Raw genomic sequence first — 16,803 nt, forward strand, 5'->3', positions numbered from 1 at the left:
CGCTTCTATTTCCAGCAACAAGCCAGTCTTCTCCTATATATGTCCTAAAATTCAGTCTTGACTGTTCCCACTGTTTTATCACTTTCCAAGGTCCCCTGCTCAGCCTTGACGGAATCACAGTACCTAGATTTCCTTCTCACCTTTCAGCTGGTCCTTTTCGAGTTCGGAAAGTTCAGCCTGGACAATGTCCACCCTGCCGGTGTGCTCAGACTGAATCATCAGGATGTCGGTGGGTACCTTTGGTACTTGATAACAGGTCCTGTGGGCTTCTGCTTCCTGAGGGGACACAAAGAGAGAAGGGTTGAAGACCGAGCACAGCATCAGCGTCTTAAACCAAGGATTTATGATACACTGCATATGGTGAAAGTACGGAAAAGCCTTCAAAAAGCATATGCGCTGCCAGCAAGAGTGGTCTAGGACTTAAGGTAGGTGTGAGTGGGTAACGGATTAATTCAAGTTGATTGCTGCTACACTGTCCTCTGTAGCCAACATGTGAGTGCTGCTTAGTCAGTCATGTCTACCTGGTAAAATTGAATTTTTTAGAGGTTCCTGAGGGTAGAAATCAGTTAAAGCCAAGCCAGCTTTTCTCTAAGCTTCAGATTACAGAAAGGGTGGCACAGACAATATGTTATACCAAAAAGGATCAGGTTTTGTTGAAATTACAGTACAGGGGATGGCATATTCATAGAATTCCATCGTCTGAAGCTGACCAAAAAGCAAACAGCGGCACATGACTGAAAAACAAATGCCAGGGACACAGCATTCCCAGCAACATCTTAGGAAGGAAGCAGCGATGCAGTATACCCAGCTTCATCTTATTTTGGGAACAGTGAGGTAACATAATGGTTCTCAAGCACTGCTGAAAGCTCAATAGTAAATATCAATCAGGGAAGAATACCCATGTCGGGAAGGAATTTGTGGAGAATTACAAGTTAAGGAATAGAATCAAAAGTTACATGCAGCTACACCTGGGGACAAAAGTTAGCAATAGTTATATTTGTTTATTGTAGTTTTCAAGAAACATTACAACCAAGTTGTGATTGAGAAGCAGGTGGCCCGCAAATTGCCAGACTATTAGCGTTATTTTGACAAATAGATGGCATTCCCTGGCATTCTACATAAAATGAAGAAAAGACAAAAAAATAAAGAGAAACCAAATACAGAGGAGCAATTTACACAAAGAATTCTTAGTAATATTCACTGCTCAGCGAGGACCCTGTCCATTATCATAATACCACTACTGTTACATCTCTTGCATAGTACTCAATGTAGAGGTAGTTGAAGAAACACTTATATCACAGCCTTGTTGATAGGTTCACATTTCGCATTTGTAGGCTCATCTAGGTCAGTTATTGTCCATGGAGTGGGCTTGCAAATAACTTTTGAGAGGTTGCCAAATATCACATAGGCGCAAGGTGACTGGTAGGAGTGTGGCATATATACCACTCATAGTATCACAGTACATGAGGTCACGAAGACATGCCTGCACTCATGGTGTTTGTAATCTGCCCCAATGTAATGTAAATGTAAATGTAGTATATTTGTAAAGCGCACAGCTGCCCCAGCAACGGGGCGTCCCGGCGCTGTATAACTCTGGGGAACCCGTCCTGGCTTTCCCTGTGGGATGGTCCCTTGCTGGGAGTCCCCAAGGTGGAGCCAGGCATCCCCGGAATTGGTGGGGCCGTTGTGGAGATTAGGCAAGCTAATGCCCAGAGTTGCCGAGTGGAACCCCTGATTAGAGTAAGCACCGAAGCGAGAATTATCAAGTCCGCTGACCAAGGTCCACGACCCTGCCGCGTCGGGAATCGAACCGTGGTCGCGGGCTGACTTCTGCTCTCAGGTCTGCCGCCTCTAACCAGTGAGCCACACTACTCCACAACATGTCGCTTGGTGATCAATAAGGCAATAGCAGAGTCTAATGCTTCTCTTGAGAGGCTTGACATATCTCAAAAGGGCTGTCAACGGTTTGGGGGGGGTACAGTGTATTCCACCATAATGGACAAGTGTCTAAAAAATATCCTCCCAGTATGCATTTACAGGAGTACAGTACGAAGCCAGATGCGAAAAATCCACCTCATGAGTGCCACAAGTGGTTGACGCCACTGAGTTTATTATTGAAAATGATTTTGGAGTAACGCAAGCCCAATGATGATATTTAAAATGCAACAATTTGTGTCTGTAATTACTAGAGACGTATTGCATCTGAGAACAACAATAACGCCATATATCGCCAGTGATAGTGATATTTAAATCCTGCTCCCAGGATGTGCGTGCTTTAGTGCCTACAGGCTGGCGAAGGAAAGAGATAAATGGTAAATGTGTGAAACTAAGTAAGCGTTATCCGGCGAGGTTATGACAAGTGTGAGTGGCGGAAGGTCATCTGGTTCAGATGACGTGTATGGTAAAGTCTTTAATAAAGAGCTACGAGTTCTGTGGAGCACGAAATTGTCCATGTGCGTGGCAGCTCCACGTGCAGCCTACTCGGTGGTCGTACAGGGTCTGGAGTCGCGAAACAGGTCGCCCATTTTAACTAGTCTGTGTTTAAGTAGTGTTCTCTTAGAGTAGGGAATATTGACGGGTTATCTGCCAATGGTAAATGTGGAGAGTATAGTGATGTGTAGTGCAGGTACCTCTGTAACTTTGTCCATGCCCAACATGTTGTGGGGACTGTTTGAATTACTGTAGGGCATCGTGGAAGTCCCTGGGGTAATAACGCCGATAGTGAGTGGGGATGTATCTGCGATCTGTCAGGTTTGAGATATTGTAGTCTGGCGTCTGGGTGGTACTAGAAGTACGTAAAGTGGACTTGGGCTACCAAATAGTATAGATAGAAGTCAGGGACCCCGAAACCCCCCATTCGAATGGCATGGTTAATGTGGTCCAGTTCACTCGTGGTCGTTTACCCGCCCAGATTAGTCGTATTAGGAGCAAACTGAGTGTATTAAAAAAATCCACTGTTAAAGTTATAGGGATATTTTAAAGAAGGTAAAAAAGCGTGGTTGGACCACCATCTTTATAATGGCAATCCTACCTGCGATAGAAAGCAGAAGTTTCATGCATTTCTTAATTTGTGTTTCGAGAAGATCAATTGCAGGTCCACAGTTTAAGTGGATAACCTCGGGGGCCCTGCAGTTTAAATAGATGCCCAGATATTTAGGCGGGTCACTGCACCATCGCAAAGGAAATTCAAGATCACCTGGAGTGGTGGCAGGGGTCAATGGAAATATTTCAGACTTGGTCCAGTTAATGACCAAGTCTGAGTGCACTCCAAAACTGACTACTTCCCATAAAAGAGGGGGCAGATTCTCAGCAGGTTTGCGAACAAACAACATCACATCATCTGCGTAAAAAGATGCAATGAGTGGGCCTCTAGGTAGTTGCAATCCATGATGTAAATGCCGTTCCTGAATATGATGAGCAAGCGGATCCATAGCTATTATAAATAGTAGGGGTGAAAGCAGGCATCAATGCCTGGTGCACCAGTGTTAAACCAAATCGTGGTATGATCATACCGTTTACCTTCAATCTGGCAACTGGAGAAGAATATAATAAGCAAACCAAATTTAACAAGCACTGGTGTTGCCAATAGGTCTCGCAGTAGGAAAGTGTGAGCTATTGGTCTTGGAAATGCCAATTTTTTTAATTTATATGTTGGTTTTGAAAATAGCTAAATTAATCGCTTTGTCATTTACAATGCCAAAAGTTATAACTTTCGCAAGCGAGTGTGTGTTTTGTTATGCTACTCCACTGACTGAGATCAATTCGCATGTGTTCGAGAGCAGGATTAACTGCCTCTAGCAGAAATTAATTTACTTTACACTGATGTGTAAACGTTGCATTGAATTCCACTCAGTGCCTCATTGTCTGTTTTCCGTGTTGGTGAGCGGTGCCACTAATTCCCAAACTCGATGCAAATTTTTGTCCTACTTCTATGTTTGCAAAATGTCCCAGTTGTTGGTTTTTGAAATCTGGTCACTCTGGTGCAGGTGGATGTTGGCTAAAATGCAAGTACTGGGTGATGTACAGGGCGAGTCAATGCTGCCGCTGAGAGAGGGGAGAATTGTATCTAGTATGCTCCACCCAGATCCGCTAGACCAGAGCGCCCTGGGCGAGCTATTAATTAAACCATACACATTTGGCTCAGCTATTCTAGTACACATCCGACGCCTCTATCCCTGTGCCGTGACTTGTGTTAGTAATATTTGGAGGCCCTTTCAGTGCTGCTGCTGATGTGCTCATGCACTGCACCACCTAGCAGCATTGATATTCCACAGAGCCTCATTACGTGCCTTCAGATTCTGTGATTGTGCACTTCGCGTTTCGGTGCCAAAGCGTACGGGGATGATCACACAGGCATCACTGCGCAAGGCAATTAAAGTTGTGCTACTCGCCTCACCTTCAGACGGTATGGGATGGCACCAACACCCTGTTTAATTGGTGTACAGCAGTATGAAAGGGCAACAAGGAAATGCACAGTGCGCTGGATTAAACAGCGAGGAGAGTGCTCATTAATTACCGTAATTAATATCCAGCACAGCATGCGAAGTGTTGAATACCAGAATCCAACTTGTAAAAGCTCTGGATTACTGGGCTGTGCTTACCATGCCGAGAGGAGCCAGCCGCGTGCCAACTTCAATTGATTTTAGACTACTAATACCGATTTACGCTGCGCCAACTGTTCGCTCGACATGCTGTGTCTCAGGCATCGACCTCAAAGCATCCAACTGGAACAAAACGTAAAATCCTGCACGTACAATATTGTATGTCTTTGTATTTGTTTATAGCCATTGTCACACACTTTGCTGAAGTAATGGTAATTGTATTAGAAAAAAAGCTTAGCAGTTGTGAAAGAACTCCACAGGATTGTTAGCATTTCACACTTATAAAACTAGCAACTTTTGAGTGTAATGTGGTACTTTAGCCTTTTAGACTACGTTGCAGCTCCCGTCATCCTCCGCGAATCTAGATGTAACCAGTAGGGGTGGTAGCAGGGGCCGTTGGTGGCAAATCACACTGGAGCGGAGCAAAGACATGCATATAACATATACATATACGTTCATAAAACATACACATAATACACGTAAATATACACATTCAAAAAATCAATCACCATTGGAGAGGAGACACAGGGGCCGAGGATAGACAGACAGGAATGAGAGGGTTGAGGCAGAGGGAGGGACATGACTGAAAGATAAGAGGGAGGACTAGGAAGACAGTGGGTGAGGGGGGAGGCAGGAGCGTTGCAGGGGGCGAGAGGAGGCTGCGGGTGAAAGAAAAGGGTCACTAGGAAGACAGTGGGTGAGGGGGGAGGCAGGAGCGTTGCAGGGGGCGAGAGGAGGCTGCGGGTGAAAGAAAAGGGTCACTTTGCAGAGAAGAATGTAGAAAGACGCTAGGAGAGGGGTAGAGAGGATGAAAGACGCAGTCATGAAAATAATGGTGCGAGGGACAATCGGCCTGGAAACTGAAAGTACGACCGGCAGAGAAGAATGTAGAAAGACGCAGTCATGAAAATAATGGTGCGAGGGCGGCAGAGAAGAATGTAGAAAGACGCTAGGAGAGGGGTAGAGAGGATGAAAGACGCAGTCATGAAAATAATGGTGCGAGGGACAATCGGCCTGGAAACTGAAAGTACGGCCGGCAGAGAAGAATGTAGAAAGACGCAGTCATGAAAATAATGGTGCGAGGGCGGCAGAGAAGAATGTAGAAAGATGCTAGGAGAGGGGTAGAGAGGATGAGGCGGACGGGGAGGGATATGACAGCATGAAGCGAAGAAAGGGGAGGAGAAGTGCAGATAAACAGGCATAGGGGAGGAGAAGCCGCAGAGCGCACGCTGGGTGAAGCCCTTTGATGTGCTGTACGGCCTGGAAACTGAAAGTACGGCCGGCAGAGAAGAATGTAGAAAGACGCAGTCATGAAAATAATGGTGTGAGGGCGGCAGAGAAGAATGTAGAAAGACGCTAGGAGAGGGGTAGAGAGGATGAAAGACGCAGTCATGAAAATAATGGTGCAAGGGACAATCGGCCTGGAAACTGAAAGTACGGCCGGCAGAGAAGAATGTAGAAAGACGCAGTCATGAAAATAATGGTGCGAGGGTGGCAGAGAAGAATGTAGAAAGACGCTAGGACAGGGGTAGAGAGGATGAGGCGGACGGGGAGGGATATGACAGCATGAAGCGAAGAAAGGGGAGGAGAAGTGCAGATAAACAGGCATAGGGGAGGAGAAGCCGCAGAGCGCACGCTGGGCGAAGCCCTTTGATGTGCTGTGCGGCCGTAAATGCAATTAGGAGGGAGGGAGTCTGATGCGCGTGCTTGTTTGATCACGTGATTCACGTGAACTTAAACAAAACCGCACGAACGAAACCCTTGGTTTCACGAGCGTTTTGAGGATATGAATTCTCGCTCCGCTCAATGCGCTTGAGCGCATTGATAGGTCGCGAGACCTAAAAAACCAATGGGGACACCCAGTTTTTGCATAACGGCATATAGAAAGGGCCATTCCAAAGAATCAAAGGCCTTCTCGGCATCCAGCATCACTGCTGCCGCCAGTAAGGTAGGCTCCATTTGATTTATCACTGAAAAAACAGCGTGTAAATTTAGCGCCGTAGACCGTCCTGGAATAAATCTTGCCTGAAAGGGGCATAATGTGATGTCGACTAGCAATGTCAGTCGGGTAGCAATTATTTGAGTGAGGATATTATAGTTGTGGTTGAGTAGAGATAATGGCCTATACGACTGGCACTTATAGGGGGGTTTGTCTGGTTTTGCAGCAATGTGACAATAGCCTCGCGCATTGTTGGTGAGAGGGAGCCGCTCTGTAATGCTTCGTCATATACTTCTAAGAGGCGGGGAGCTAGTTCGTGTTGATAAGCTTTGTAAAAATCCTCAGAAAGCCCATCAGACCCCGGGGCACGACTGCTAGCTAGATCCTTTATTGCCGGTTTCATTTTGTCTGCATCAATTGGGGTGGCTAGAAAATCCTGCTGTCCCTCTTCAAGTCATACCATAGCTATCTCTTGTAAATAATCATAAAGGGCCTGTCCCATGGGTGGGCATCTTGACTGATATAGTTTGGTGTTACAATCAAGAAAAGTCATATTGATGTCCGTCCCTTTCATCAGTGAGTAGCCCGAGTCAGTGTCTAATTGCGTCACAAACGTAGATTGGTACTGTGGTCTAAGAAGGTGTGCAAGTGTTCTACCGGGTCTCTCCCCATCCCCGTACACTCGTGCCCTGGCATATTTTCCCATATATTTGACTTCACGGACAGCAGCATCAGTGAATTCAGTCATTAACCGCATGCGCGCTAGCGGTTTTCCCGCTGCGCGCTGCGATTTTAAAAATCCCGCGTTACGTGACAAGGTCAGCTCGTCATGCGCGTAGCGCAGGTAACGCTCATGACGAGCTGACCTTGTCATGAGCGTAGAAGGGGTTAAGGCAGAGTGATCTTGTAGCACTTTCAATGTAGGGGTGTTTTGCATGATAGTATCAGTATCTTTCAGTTTCTGCTCAATCGTTTTCAACTCGTTCCGGATGGAGTGCAAGACTCCGGCATGCTTCGAAATACAAACACCCAGGATAAATGCCTTGAAGGCATCCCAAAGTATAAGTTGCGACTTTACGGATCCTTCATTCAATTCAAAGAATTCTGCAATAGCATCCCCCACTCCACTGAGGAATACTGAGTCTAGTAGAGCGTTCGCAGGGAACCTCCATAAAGGACGTTGTCAGGGGATCACTGGAAAGGCTACTTTCAACAAAACTGGGGAATGATCAGAAATAGTGCGGGTAAAATATTCAACCTTCTGTACCTGTAACGGAAGCTGTGGCGTGAGATACCAATGGTCGATTCGGGAGTAGTTTCAAGACCCAGGGTAGTTAATGCACTACGGGTCCGCTAACAATGCTGACCGTAGTAATGCGAGAAGGTCCCTAGTGGCCTGCCATTTTGTGACACGGCCTGGTCCAATAGTATCAGTGGTAGGGTCTAACGTGAGATTAAAATCCCCTCCCATTAGTATAGTGTCCGAGTTGAGTCGGTCAATGTGTGAAGTTATTGTGGAGAAAAAAATCGGGTGCATCCACATTTGGAGCGTATAAGTTAGCAAGCAGTACAGGTATACCCCCAAGAGATCCCTGAACTAATAGGAATCTACCTTCTGGGTCCGTCACCACTGAAATGGTTCGAAAGGGAAGAGAGAACTGAACTAGGATACACAACCCGCATGAATAGGTACTGTAGCAGGAGAAAAAACAATTCTGTCCCCACGATGCTGCAAACCCGTGAGTTGGAAGGGGCGCGTAGTGCATCTCTTGAATGAAAGCTATCTGAATGGAGTGTCTCGTTAGAGAGGCCAGCACATGTTTACTCTTATTTGGACACAAGAGTCCCCTCACATTCCAGGACAAGCTACTAATATGCAAGTCAATAGTGGTGAATTTCCTTACTCTCATTTTATCACCAATATCCGGATGAAGGCAACTGGCGAAAGTGGACCATGGCTTGTCGTGGCGTACATAGTAGTATGCTCCAAACAAATGAAAAAACTAAAGAAAAACAAACGAGAATGCACAACAATTGCAACTGATAAGTGAGTGAACCTCGCTCAAAGATACTTGTTGACAAAATGCAGGTTGCATTTAGATAGTCCATCCCTGGCAGCCAGATCTTACCATGTTTCTGAGGGAAGCCAAGTGCTGATGTTTTTTTATGTTTGGCACTTTCAAATTGTGAATACCAAGGCAAAATAAACAGAAGCACAGGTGAGCAGTACATAATGTACTAGTCATTGTTGCATGTAAACGTCAGGAGTACCACAAGGACTCACTTCAGGTCTTGCCACCACAACGCCATCAATTCCCCCTTCCCTTGCAGCAGAGACAATGGAAGTGGTATAACGGGAATACAAGATTCCTTGATTTCTATATACTTCACCTCATAGATTCCACTGCTCTAGTTCCATATATGTGCACTCTAAACAGACATGTTATTTCATTATACTCCGAAGGCAACATTAGGGTTTTTGGGGTTCTTCCCTTTCTGTATGAAAAGTGCAGGGGACCAGGTACACAAGAGAAATGGGTTATTTCGTATCTCCTTTCAAATTCTATATGTTGGAGTTTCGACTTATGACAGTAACATGATTGAGCATAAGAATACCCTGGTATGAACACCAGAGGTCTAGGATCTCTTCTGGAGGACACCTCTTCAATTTGTGCACTATTTTGAAATGGATACTGTAGCTGGAAGACATTCACCTTTTTTGCATGGTAACCTGGATTGTCCACCCCTTGCTGGACCTTATATTTTAGCGGGCTTTAGGATTCTGGGGACTTTACCCCTGCTAACCAGTAGTAAAGTGCAATTAAATGTGGCCGTATTTGCATACTCCTAATTATTAAAAACACTTGCCTAGAAGTACGTACTATATTCTACAAAGTGTAGCCATGTTCTAGAAGTTAAATGAAACTTGTAGACTGCAGTACCTATTGTGCCATCCACTATAGTGGCAGTGCAAACATAGCTCAGGCCTACCACTGTAGACTGACTGTAACAATGAAAAAATATGCACTGAACCCTGTCAAAATAAACCCTTTTGACCGGCAACCCCCACCCCACTCCTTTTGTAAAAATAATAACAAGTCACCGCTATGTAGGCCTTGTAACCCACAAAGCAAGGTGCGCGGCATTTAAAAGTAGGACATATAGAATTTTAATGTTAACATGTCTTTACAGTGACTACCACCCAAAAGCTCTTTTTACTGGAGCATGCCTCACTGCCCTATGTAGAAAACCAAAGCACAAAAAATACTAATATTGTACCTTTGAAATGGGGCCAGCTACAAAAAGAATTAGTTATTAAAAATCTAATTCAATGGATAAATTGAATTTTTCATAAATATTAAGGAAAAGTAGCTTTTAGGAAGCTACATTTTCCCTGCCTGACGTTCCTAAGGGCTAACTTGAATTTGCTCTCTACCTTCTCCCAGCCAGTATGTAGCCCTGAATAGGTGTAAAATGTCTCCCAGGAGAAAACGATAGGCAGACCTGAGTGGGCAGAGATGATTCCTCTGAATTCCATTAACTATTCAGGACGGGGGCTATGAGCATCCTTTCAGACACTAAAGTGTCAAAACCTGCTTGAGTGTCAAACCCTGAGTGATAGGTCTGCTGTGTTCATATATATCATTTGGGGCACACTTGAAAGGAGAGAGAACAAGATAACAAGACAATACATGTGGATGCGCTGGCTGGTTGTCCGACCAGATTTGCGTCTCTTGGTTTGTTGTGAGTACAGTGGATGTCTCAAACAGGATTTTAGTGTTAGATACAGGAGGACACTAGGATTACCACAGTACACTCACCACATACACTCCCTGCCCTCAGAGCCCAATTATTATTTAGATCTTGTAGAGCGCATGGCTACCCAGACGGTTTCCCAGTGCTGAGCAGTGGGCAAGACAGCTTAAGGAATAAGCTTAGAATAATCAGGTTTTCAACTACTTCCGAAAGATGAACAGAGAGGTGCAGCATCGCTGAGATTTCGGGAGCGTGTTTCATAGCTTCGGCCCTAAAAGAGCAAAGGAGCAACCGCCCATCCGGGTGCACCTGACTGTGGGAATGGTGAATAGAGGTTGATTGCTGGAACATAGAGAGAGGGGAGCATGGTAGGGAGAGACAACATTTTACAAATACTGAGGTCCGGAGTGGGAGTGTATTTTGGTCATGTAGCAGAGTGCATTGAAAGTGACAAGCTTCTCCACAGTGAGCCAGTGAAGGATGAGGAGAAGGCCGGAAGCAGAGGAGAGTTTAGGAACCTGGAACAGGAGCCTGGCAGCCGGGTTTTGAACGACTTATGAGGTACCTGATCACAGACTTGTCAGATCCTAGATATAAAATGTTACCATAATCTAAACTGGACAGAATCAAAGTCTTAAAGACTGTTCTTTAAGCAGCGAAGAGAAGTATCCACAAGATCTTTCTAAGCCACCTCATAGTGGCAACACACGAGGAGGCCACCATGGCAAACTGAGGCTTCAAGGACAAGGTGGAGTCTAGCCAAAAACCAAGGTTCTTCACCTTGTCGGTAGGGACGGGGTCCACCAGCAAGGCAGGCCAGTGCCGGGGTCCCCAGAACTGAGGGTTCTTACCCAGGACCATGACCTCAGTCTTGTCATCATTCAATTTTAGAGCGTTGGAATTCATTCTAGTAGGGACAAGGCCCGGGCAGAAGTGAAGATCTTTTGGGATGGAATCTCACTCTGATGAAAATAATCTAGACATCGTCCACATATGAGAATAGAGTAAGGCGGCAGCTGTCCGCTAAGTCTGCCGGGGGGGCAGACATAGATATTGAAGAGTAAACTACTAAGGGCAGATCCCCGCGGTACACCAGAAGTAAGAAAATGTGTCCTGGAAACGACATTCTACGAAAAGACCTGAAACGTGTGGTTCATCAAAAAGGAGGAGAGCCAGGCTAGAGTACCCAAGAGTGTCAGCCTTTTGAGAAGAGTGTCATGAAACACAGTGTCAAAGGCCGCGCTGAGATCCAGTAGGATCAGCGCAGCAGTGCCGCCCATGTCCAGGAGCCGTCTAAGGTGTTCAGGGACTCCCATAAGGGCTGATTCTCTGCTCTGCCCAGCTATGAATCCTCACTTGGAGGGGTGAAAGGCCCTCTGCGTTTCAAAGAAGGATGTAAGATGGATATTAACATGCTTCTCTGAGAGGGCAGTAAGGAGACAGGCCTAAAATTGAGCAAGTTAGATGGGTCTATATAGGTTTTTATTTTTAGCAGAGGGAGCACCATGGCGTGCTTCCAGGCTTCGGGCAGGCAACCCTCCTGAAGAGAAGAGTTCTAAAGATAAACCAAAAGAGATATGTGATGAGGACTCAGGGTGCACATTTTGGCTGGAGGAAAAGGATCGAGTGGGGAGCCAGAATTAATAGACTGTTAAAAATTCACAGAAACGTATTGAATCTAGGGGAGGAAATGAATGTAGTTGGGCCAGCTTTTGGCACATAGCCTGTTGACGAACTTTCTCAGGCAGAGAGGGAGTAGAGTTACAGGGAAAACTAGAGCTCCCAAACTTGGACTTGTTATTGCTGGCTAAGCCTAAAGCAAGTTGAATTTTTGTCACTTTATCCACAAAGAAAGTTGCCAGCTCTTCACATTGCGCTTGCGATAGTGAGGGGGGAGCGACAGTATTCTTAGGATCGGACAGATCTTGAACAACTCTGAAGGGAGTCTTCGGGCAGTTTTGAGCTTTAGAAATCTTTTCCGAGTAAAAGCGGCACAAGCGTCTTTGCACCTCGGTGATAATGGTTCAAAGCAGTTTTATATTTCAGCTTTGAAGTCAGGTCATAAAGCTTCTTCCATTTCCTTTCAAGACGCTTACAATGTTTTTTCTCTTCCTGGAGGGTTGCATTAAACCTGGGGGCGGGAGGGTGAAGCCTAAAAGAAGATTTTAACTTGGCAAGTAAGATAGTATCAAGGGAGCTTCTGAGCAAACTGTTGACAATGGGTTGATCATGGTCGATCAAATTGGTGAGTGTGGAGGGGGGTGTTGGATAAACAAGTGTTATGGGCAGACAAATCCAGCTTAGCCCAATTTCTGGCCACCACCTTAGGCCTGAAAGCTGTGGGAAAGGGGGGCAGGTAGTGGGGAACAAAAAGAAAGGTACAGCAAAATGGTCCGACCATAATAACGGCAAGGGGGACTAGTAGGGAAACCAGCAATGTTTGAGAAAATACGGTCCAACAAATGGCCTGCTTTAAGAGTGGGGGCGGAATGGATTAGGTGGATATTTGAGGTGCCAAAGTCTTCTCTGAGGGTCCGGCTCAATCTGCACGAGGTTTAGTGTGGCTGAAGACTTTCATCATCTTGAAAATTTCCAGTGGGTAGGTTTGGTTCCAGATCTCTATCCACATTGGTTAGCGCATGCTAAGGAGTCATTGCCACCCACTCGGGGTACCCACTTCAGAACACTTTCTGAACATGTGAAAGATCAGGAGAGGACTGGATTTCTTACCTGTGATATCTAAGCATCATGAGGCTGGCCTCCTGTTCAAGCTACATGGATACAACAAGCTACAAGAAGTCTTTTCCTGGGAGCATCCAGCAGCAACTGGATGAGGACTGGACCCTGACACCCTGTGAGTCTTCAAGTGCCTCCCCTGATGTTGTAGGGGGCTTTAGAGTGTATTCCTGTGGCAGACTGGGATTTAAAGCCAGAATGTCTTTGATCAGGACCACCCTGATTGGTGTATCTGACCTGTGCTCCATCGAAGTTAGCTTCAAACTGCACCTAAGTCCCAGTCTACCGCAAATATTAGTCATCATTGGTGCTTTGCGCTTTTTTGGGGCTATTTCTACTTAAAACCTTAAAAACTCATATCTCCGGTCCCCCTTATTAGATTTTTGTCATTTTAGTGTCATTGTGTTTATTAAAATGTACTTTATTTTTGTAATTGAGGATCTTTATTTTTCATTCTGCCTTTACTACTGTTTTGTACTGCAAAAATACTTTAAACACTACCCAAGTTAAGCCTGTCTGAATTGTGTCTTAGTTAGCAGGGGATTGAGCTCAGGTTAATTTAGTGACTTTGAGAAATTTACCCTGACGGGCCGTGATAATTTCTAGAGGTTGATAGTCACCCATTCCAAATATAATCAAATTTCTTACAGTAGCATGTTAAAGCAGTGCTATGAAATATATTCATACGCAAAGTAACCAATTTTTGGTTATGGTGTATTATTGTAGCTATTGCGCCCACTGTGTCTTCTAATAAATCTTAAGAAAATGAATATGTTTAAAGCATAGCCAAATAAAGTTTGCTGATGATACATATTTAAACTAAATACTCAAGGGAGATGTTTGGTTTCTTTTATAATTTCAGAGATATAAACTGAAAGCAATATGACAAGCCGACGTGTGAAGCTATTAATTACTATCTGTGTCTGTGGTATTTTCAGAGTGCAGTGCAAGCTAAAAGTTAGTGGTGCACTTTACAAGGTCAGAGACTGGGACCCAGACAGAGAGAATGTAGGCAGGTTGCTGCATTCGAGGTGTGGAGGTGGACTATTAACTGTACAGAAATGTACTGTTATTTAAAGAGGCATGTCTTCTGCTGTTTTGTAATTTTAGTAATTTGAAGAAGGAAAGGGCAGTCCTCATGGATCATTCCAAATCCTAGGTGCACTGGTGAGTAAGGCTTGTTGTCTAGCTTTTTCTTTCTGGCCCTTGTCTCCAGTTTGGTGATGTCCTGGTTCCAGTTGCAGAAAGTCACAAGAGATGGTATACTTGTCAGCCAGATAGGCAGCAAGTCATTTGTGATGGCTTTATAGTTAAGGCTACTGACATTGAAGATGGGGGAGCTGACAAGGGGAAGAAGGAGTTCCATTAAGGGGAGGATGGTGTGGTCATATTTCTTCAGACCCTTGATGTGGCATGTTGCGGTGAATAGATGCCATTAAAGTGAGGCTGTGTGAATGAAGTCTGGGACGCATGCAGTTGGGCTTTGCCATCATCCAGATGCAGGAGTACGAAGGCATGACCAGCAGGTCTGACATTTGAATAGTTATTGAATTTAATATTTTTATTTTATTGCATATGAGTAATTGAAATCTTTACAAATGAACATTACATTATTAAAACTCCATATACAAGTTACAAAGTGAACAGCGCACAATTAATCTCATATTTTTGGTTCCTATTGTGTTATTCTTAAATACACTAATGTTTAATACTGATCTAGGTAATAGCAGTACTGTTATTAATACCCCATCTTGAGCACTGATTCTCTGATGGTAATATCTAAGAAATTGGAACTTGCATGCTATATCTTGTTTTGATACTCCAAATTCCAGTCGAGTTTGGACCAGACTAGTGTACTGTGATAGCTGTAATATACATCTGTAGGTAATGCATTGCAGCTTGCCTAGGACAGAATCTATTTTAGACAGAAAGGCTTGTGGACCACACAAGATTGCTGGAACTAATTTAGCTTGTATTACCCTTATGGCTGATGGGCTATAAAACGTTGTCAGTGTGCGAAAATTAGCCTGCATGCTTTTTTCAGATGGGTCAGTAATTTACTCGTATCCCATAGCCAGATCTCTAGATAGTTGTATGCTGTGGAGTAGTCAGTCTTGGCTGAAACCAGTTTCCAAAAGTAAATTCACAAGATGGTAAGGAGGAATCAATATATATCAATACTTTTCAATAGGAGACTATAAATTCCCCTATAATTAGTACAATGTCCTGTCATTCATGTTCATATAGTTTAAACAAGAAACAATCACATACCACAGAACACAGGATTACAAATTTTGATTATTGTAATCCGGAATTACTTCATCCTGTTTTTAAAGCTATTTTCAAAAAACAATATATACATATATTTACACACACACATATATAATAATTATATACACATAACAAAGACATACAGCTTTCCTATAAAAATCACAAGTTATAAACCAGAATTCATCGTTCCTTTCCACCCAATTCGTCAAAAAAAGAAAAGTGTCCACATATTCCATACAGGAAGTACACTCTGAGGTAGTCTTATCACACACAATCAGTTCTATTTACTCCAGAACCTAAGTATCACGATTGTGTCAAAAATAAATTCCAGATTCAATCAAATAATATCATCCGACTCCTCGTATTGTAATGTGTCGACGCGGACGCGTTTCGGCCTCCAGAATAATCTTGGCCTCCTCAGGACAAGGGTGAGGGAAGGACTTATGCAAAATGATTCCGGGTGCCTAAACTTGCCACCAGGCAATTCTTGTATAGACGGACAATCAGCTCTAGTTTAAATCATGTGCCACATCCCACAGTTAGAAAGCGCACTTCAATCATTTTAAATGGTCAACTCTTCCAATACCAGGTGCAACTCTTTTTAAAGAAATGCCGTGAATTAATCAATCGGACAAGTCTCCATCGTAGTACCGACACAAAGACTTTCTTTGTTTTCCCTTTAAGTTTCTCGAAAACCATTAACATTTGCCACCAGTATGTTGCCAAATTGCATTTATAGAGCTCATTCAGCGATAGCTGTAATCCTATTTTTGTTTGATGCAGAAGGACTAAATCGTCTGCATATTATAGGATCTAGATTATGTGCTGCACTATCCTTGAAAAAAATGATTTTGCCTTTGTCATGGTGAACCCCAAGTCACCCCAAGTCAGATGGTGTACAGGTTGAACAGCAACAGGGCCAATAGACAGCAATATTTAATGCACCTATTTGCAAAGATTTTTTCTGATACCTTGTCTCTTGACCCAGTCTGACTCATACCCATGTATAAGAGTACAGTGCAATTATTGCTTTGAGTAATGTTTAGGGTATATCCCAATGAACTAAATTTCTTCCACAGTATTTGCCTGTCCACTCAGGCCGTGGAGTAGTCTATGCAACAAGCGAAGACCGATTGCTGAGAAAAGTAGTTCAAGAAGTTGGCCAGATATGAGAGTGCAATGACTTTTGCCTGAACCCAGTCTGATAACAGGGTATTAGTTTTTCTTCTTCAGCCTAATCTTCAAGGTCCTTTAGAAGAATTCTTGCATATGCTTTGGCCTCCAAGTCTAATAAAGCTATCAACAGGTAGTTTGCCAGGTCCTGTGTGTGCCCCTGTTTGTATATCAGGAGCAATATGGACAACTGTGGGACCTGTGCGTACATTCAGGAGGCTTGGTGCAATGATGTTAAGTACTGCGACCAAACGTCTGTGTCAACTTTAAATAGTGTACCAGGTAAACCATTTGGGACAGGCGTCCCATCTTCTCATATTGTCTACA

At 44.1% G+C, this 16,803-nt stretch overlaps 1 protein-coding gene across 4 annotated transcripts in view; it reads right to left on the bottom strand.

Moving 5' to 3' along the window:
• TMED8 (transmembrane p24 trafficking protein family member 8) overlaps nt 1-16,803 on the bottom strand; it is a 107,004-nt gene that overhangs the window by 66,973 nt on the left and 23,228 nt on the right. For all 4 annotated transcript variants that reach the window (XM_078659964.1, XM_078659961.1, XM_078659962.1 and 1 more), the window contains exon 4: nt 141-276. In XM_078659964.1, coding sequence (XP_078516090.1) covers nt 141-276 — 136 coding nt within the window. The remainder of the gene's footprint in view (nt 1-140; nt 277-16,803) is intronic.

This window comes from Lissotriton helveticus, chromosome 9 (assembly GCF_964261635.1).
Source record: "Lissotriton helveticus chromosome 9, aLisHel1.1, whole genome shotgun sequence".
NCBI classification, from domain to species: Eukaryota; Metazoa; Chordata; class Amphibia; order Caudata; family Salamandridae; genus Lissotriton; species Lissotriton helveticus.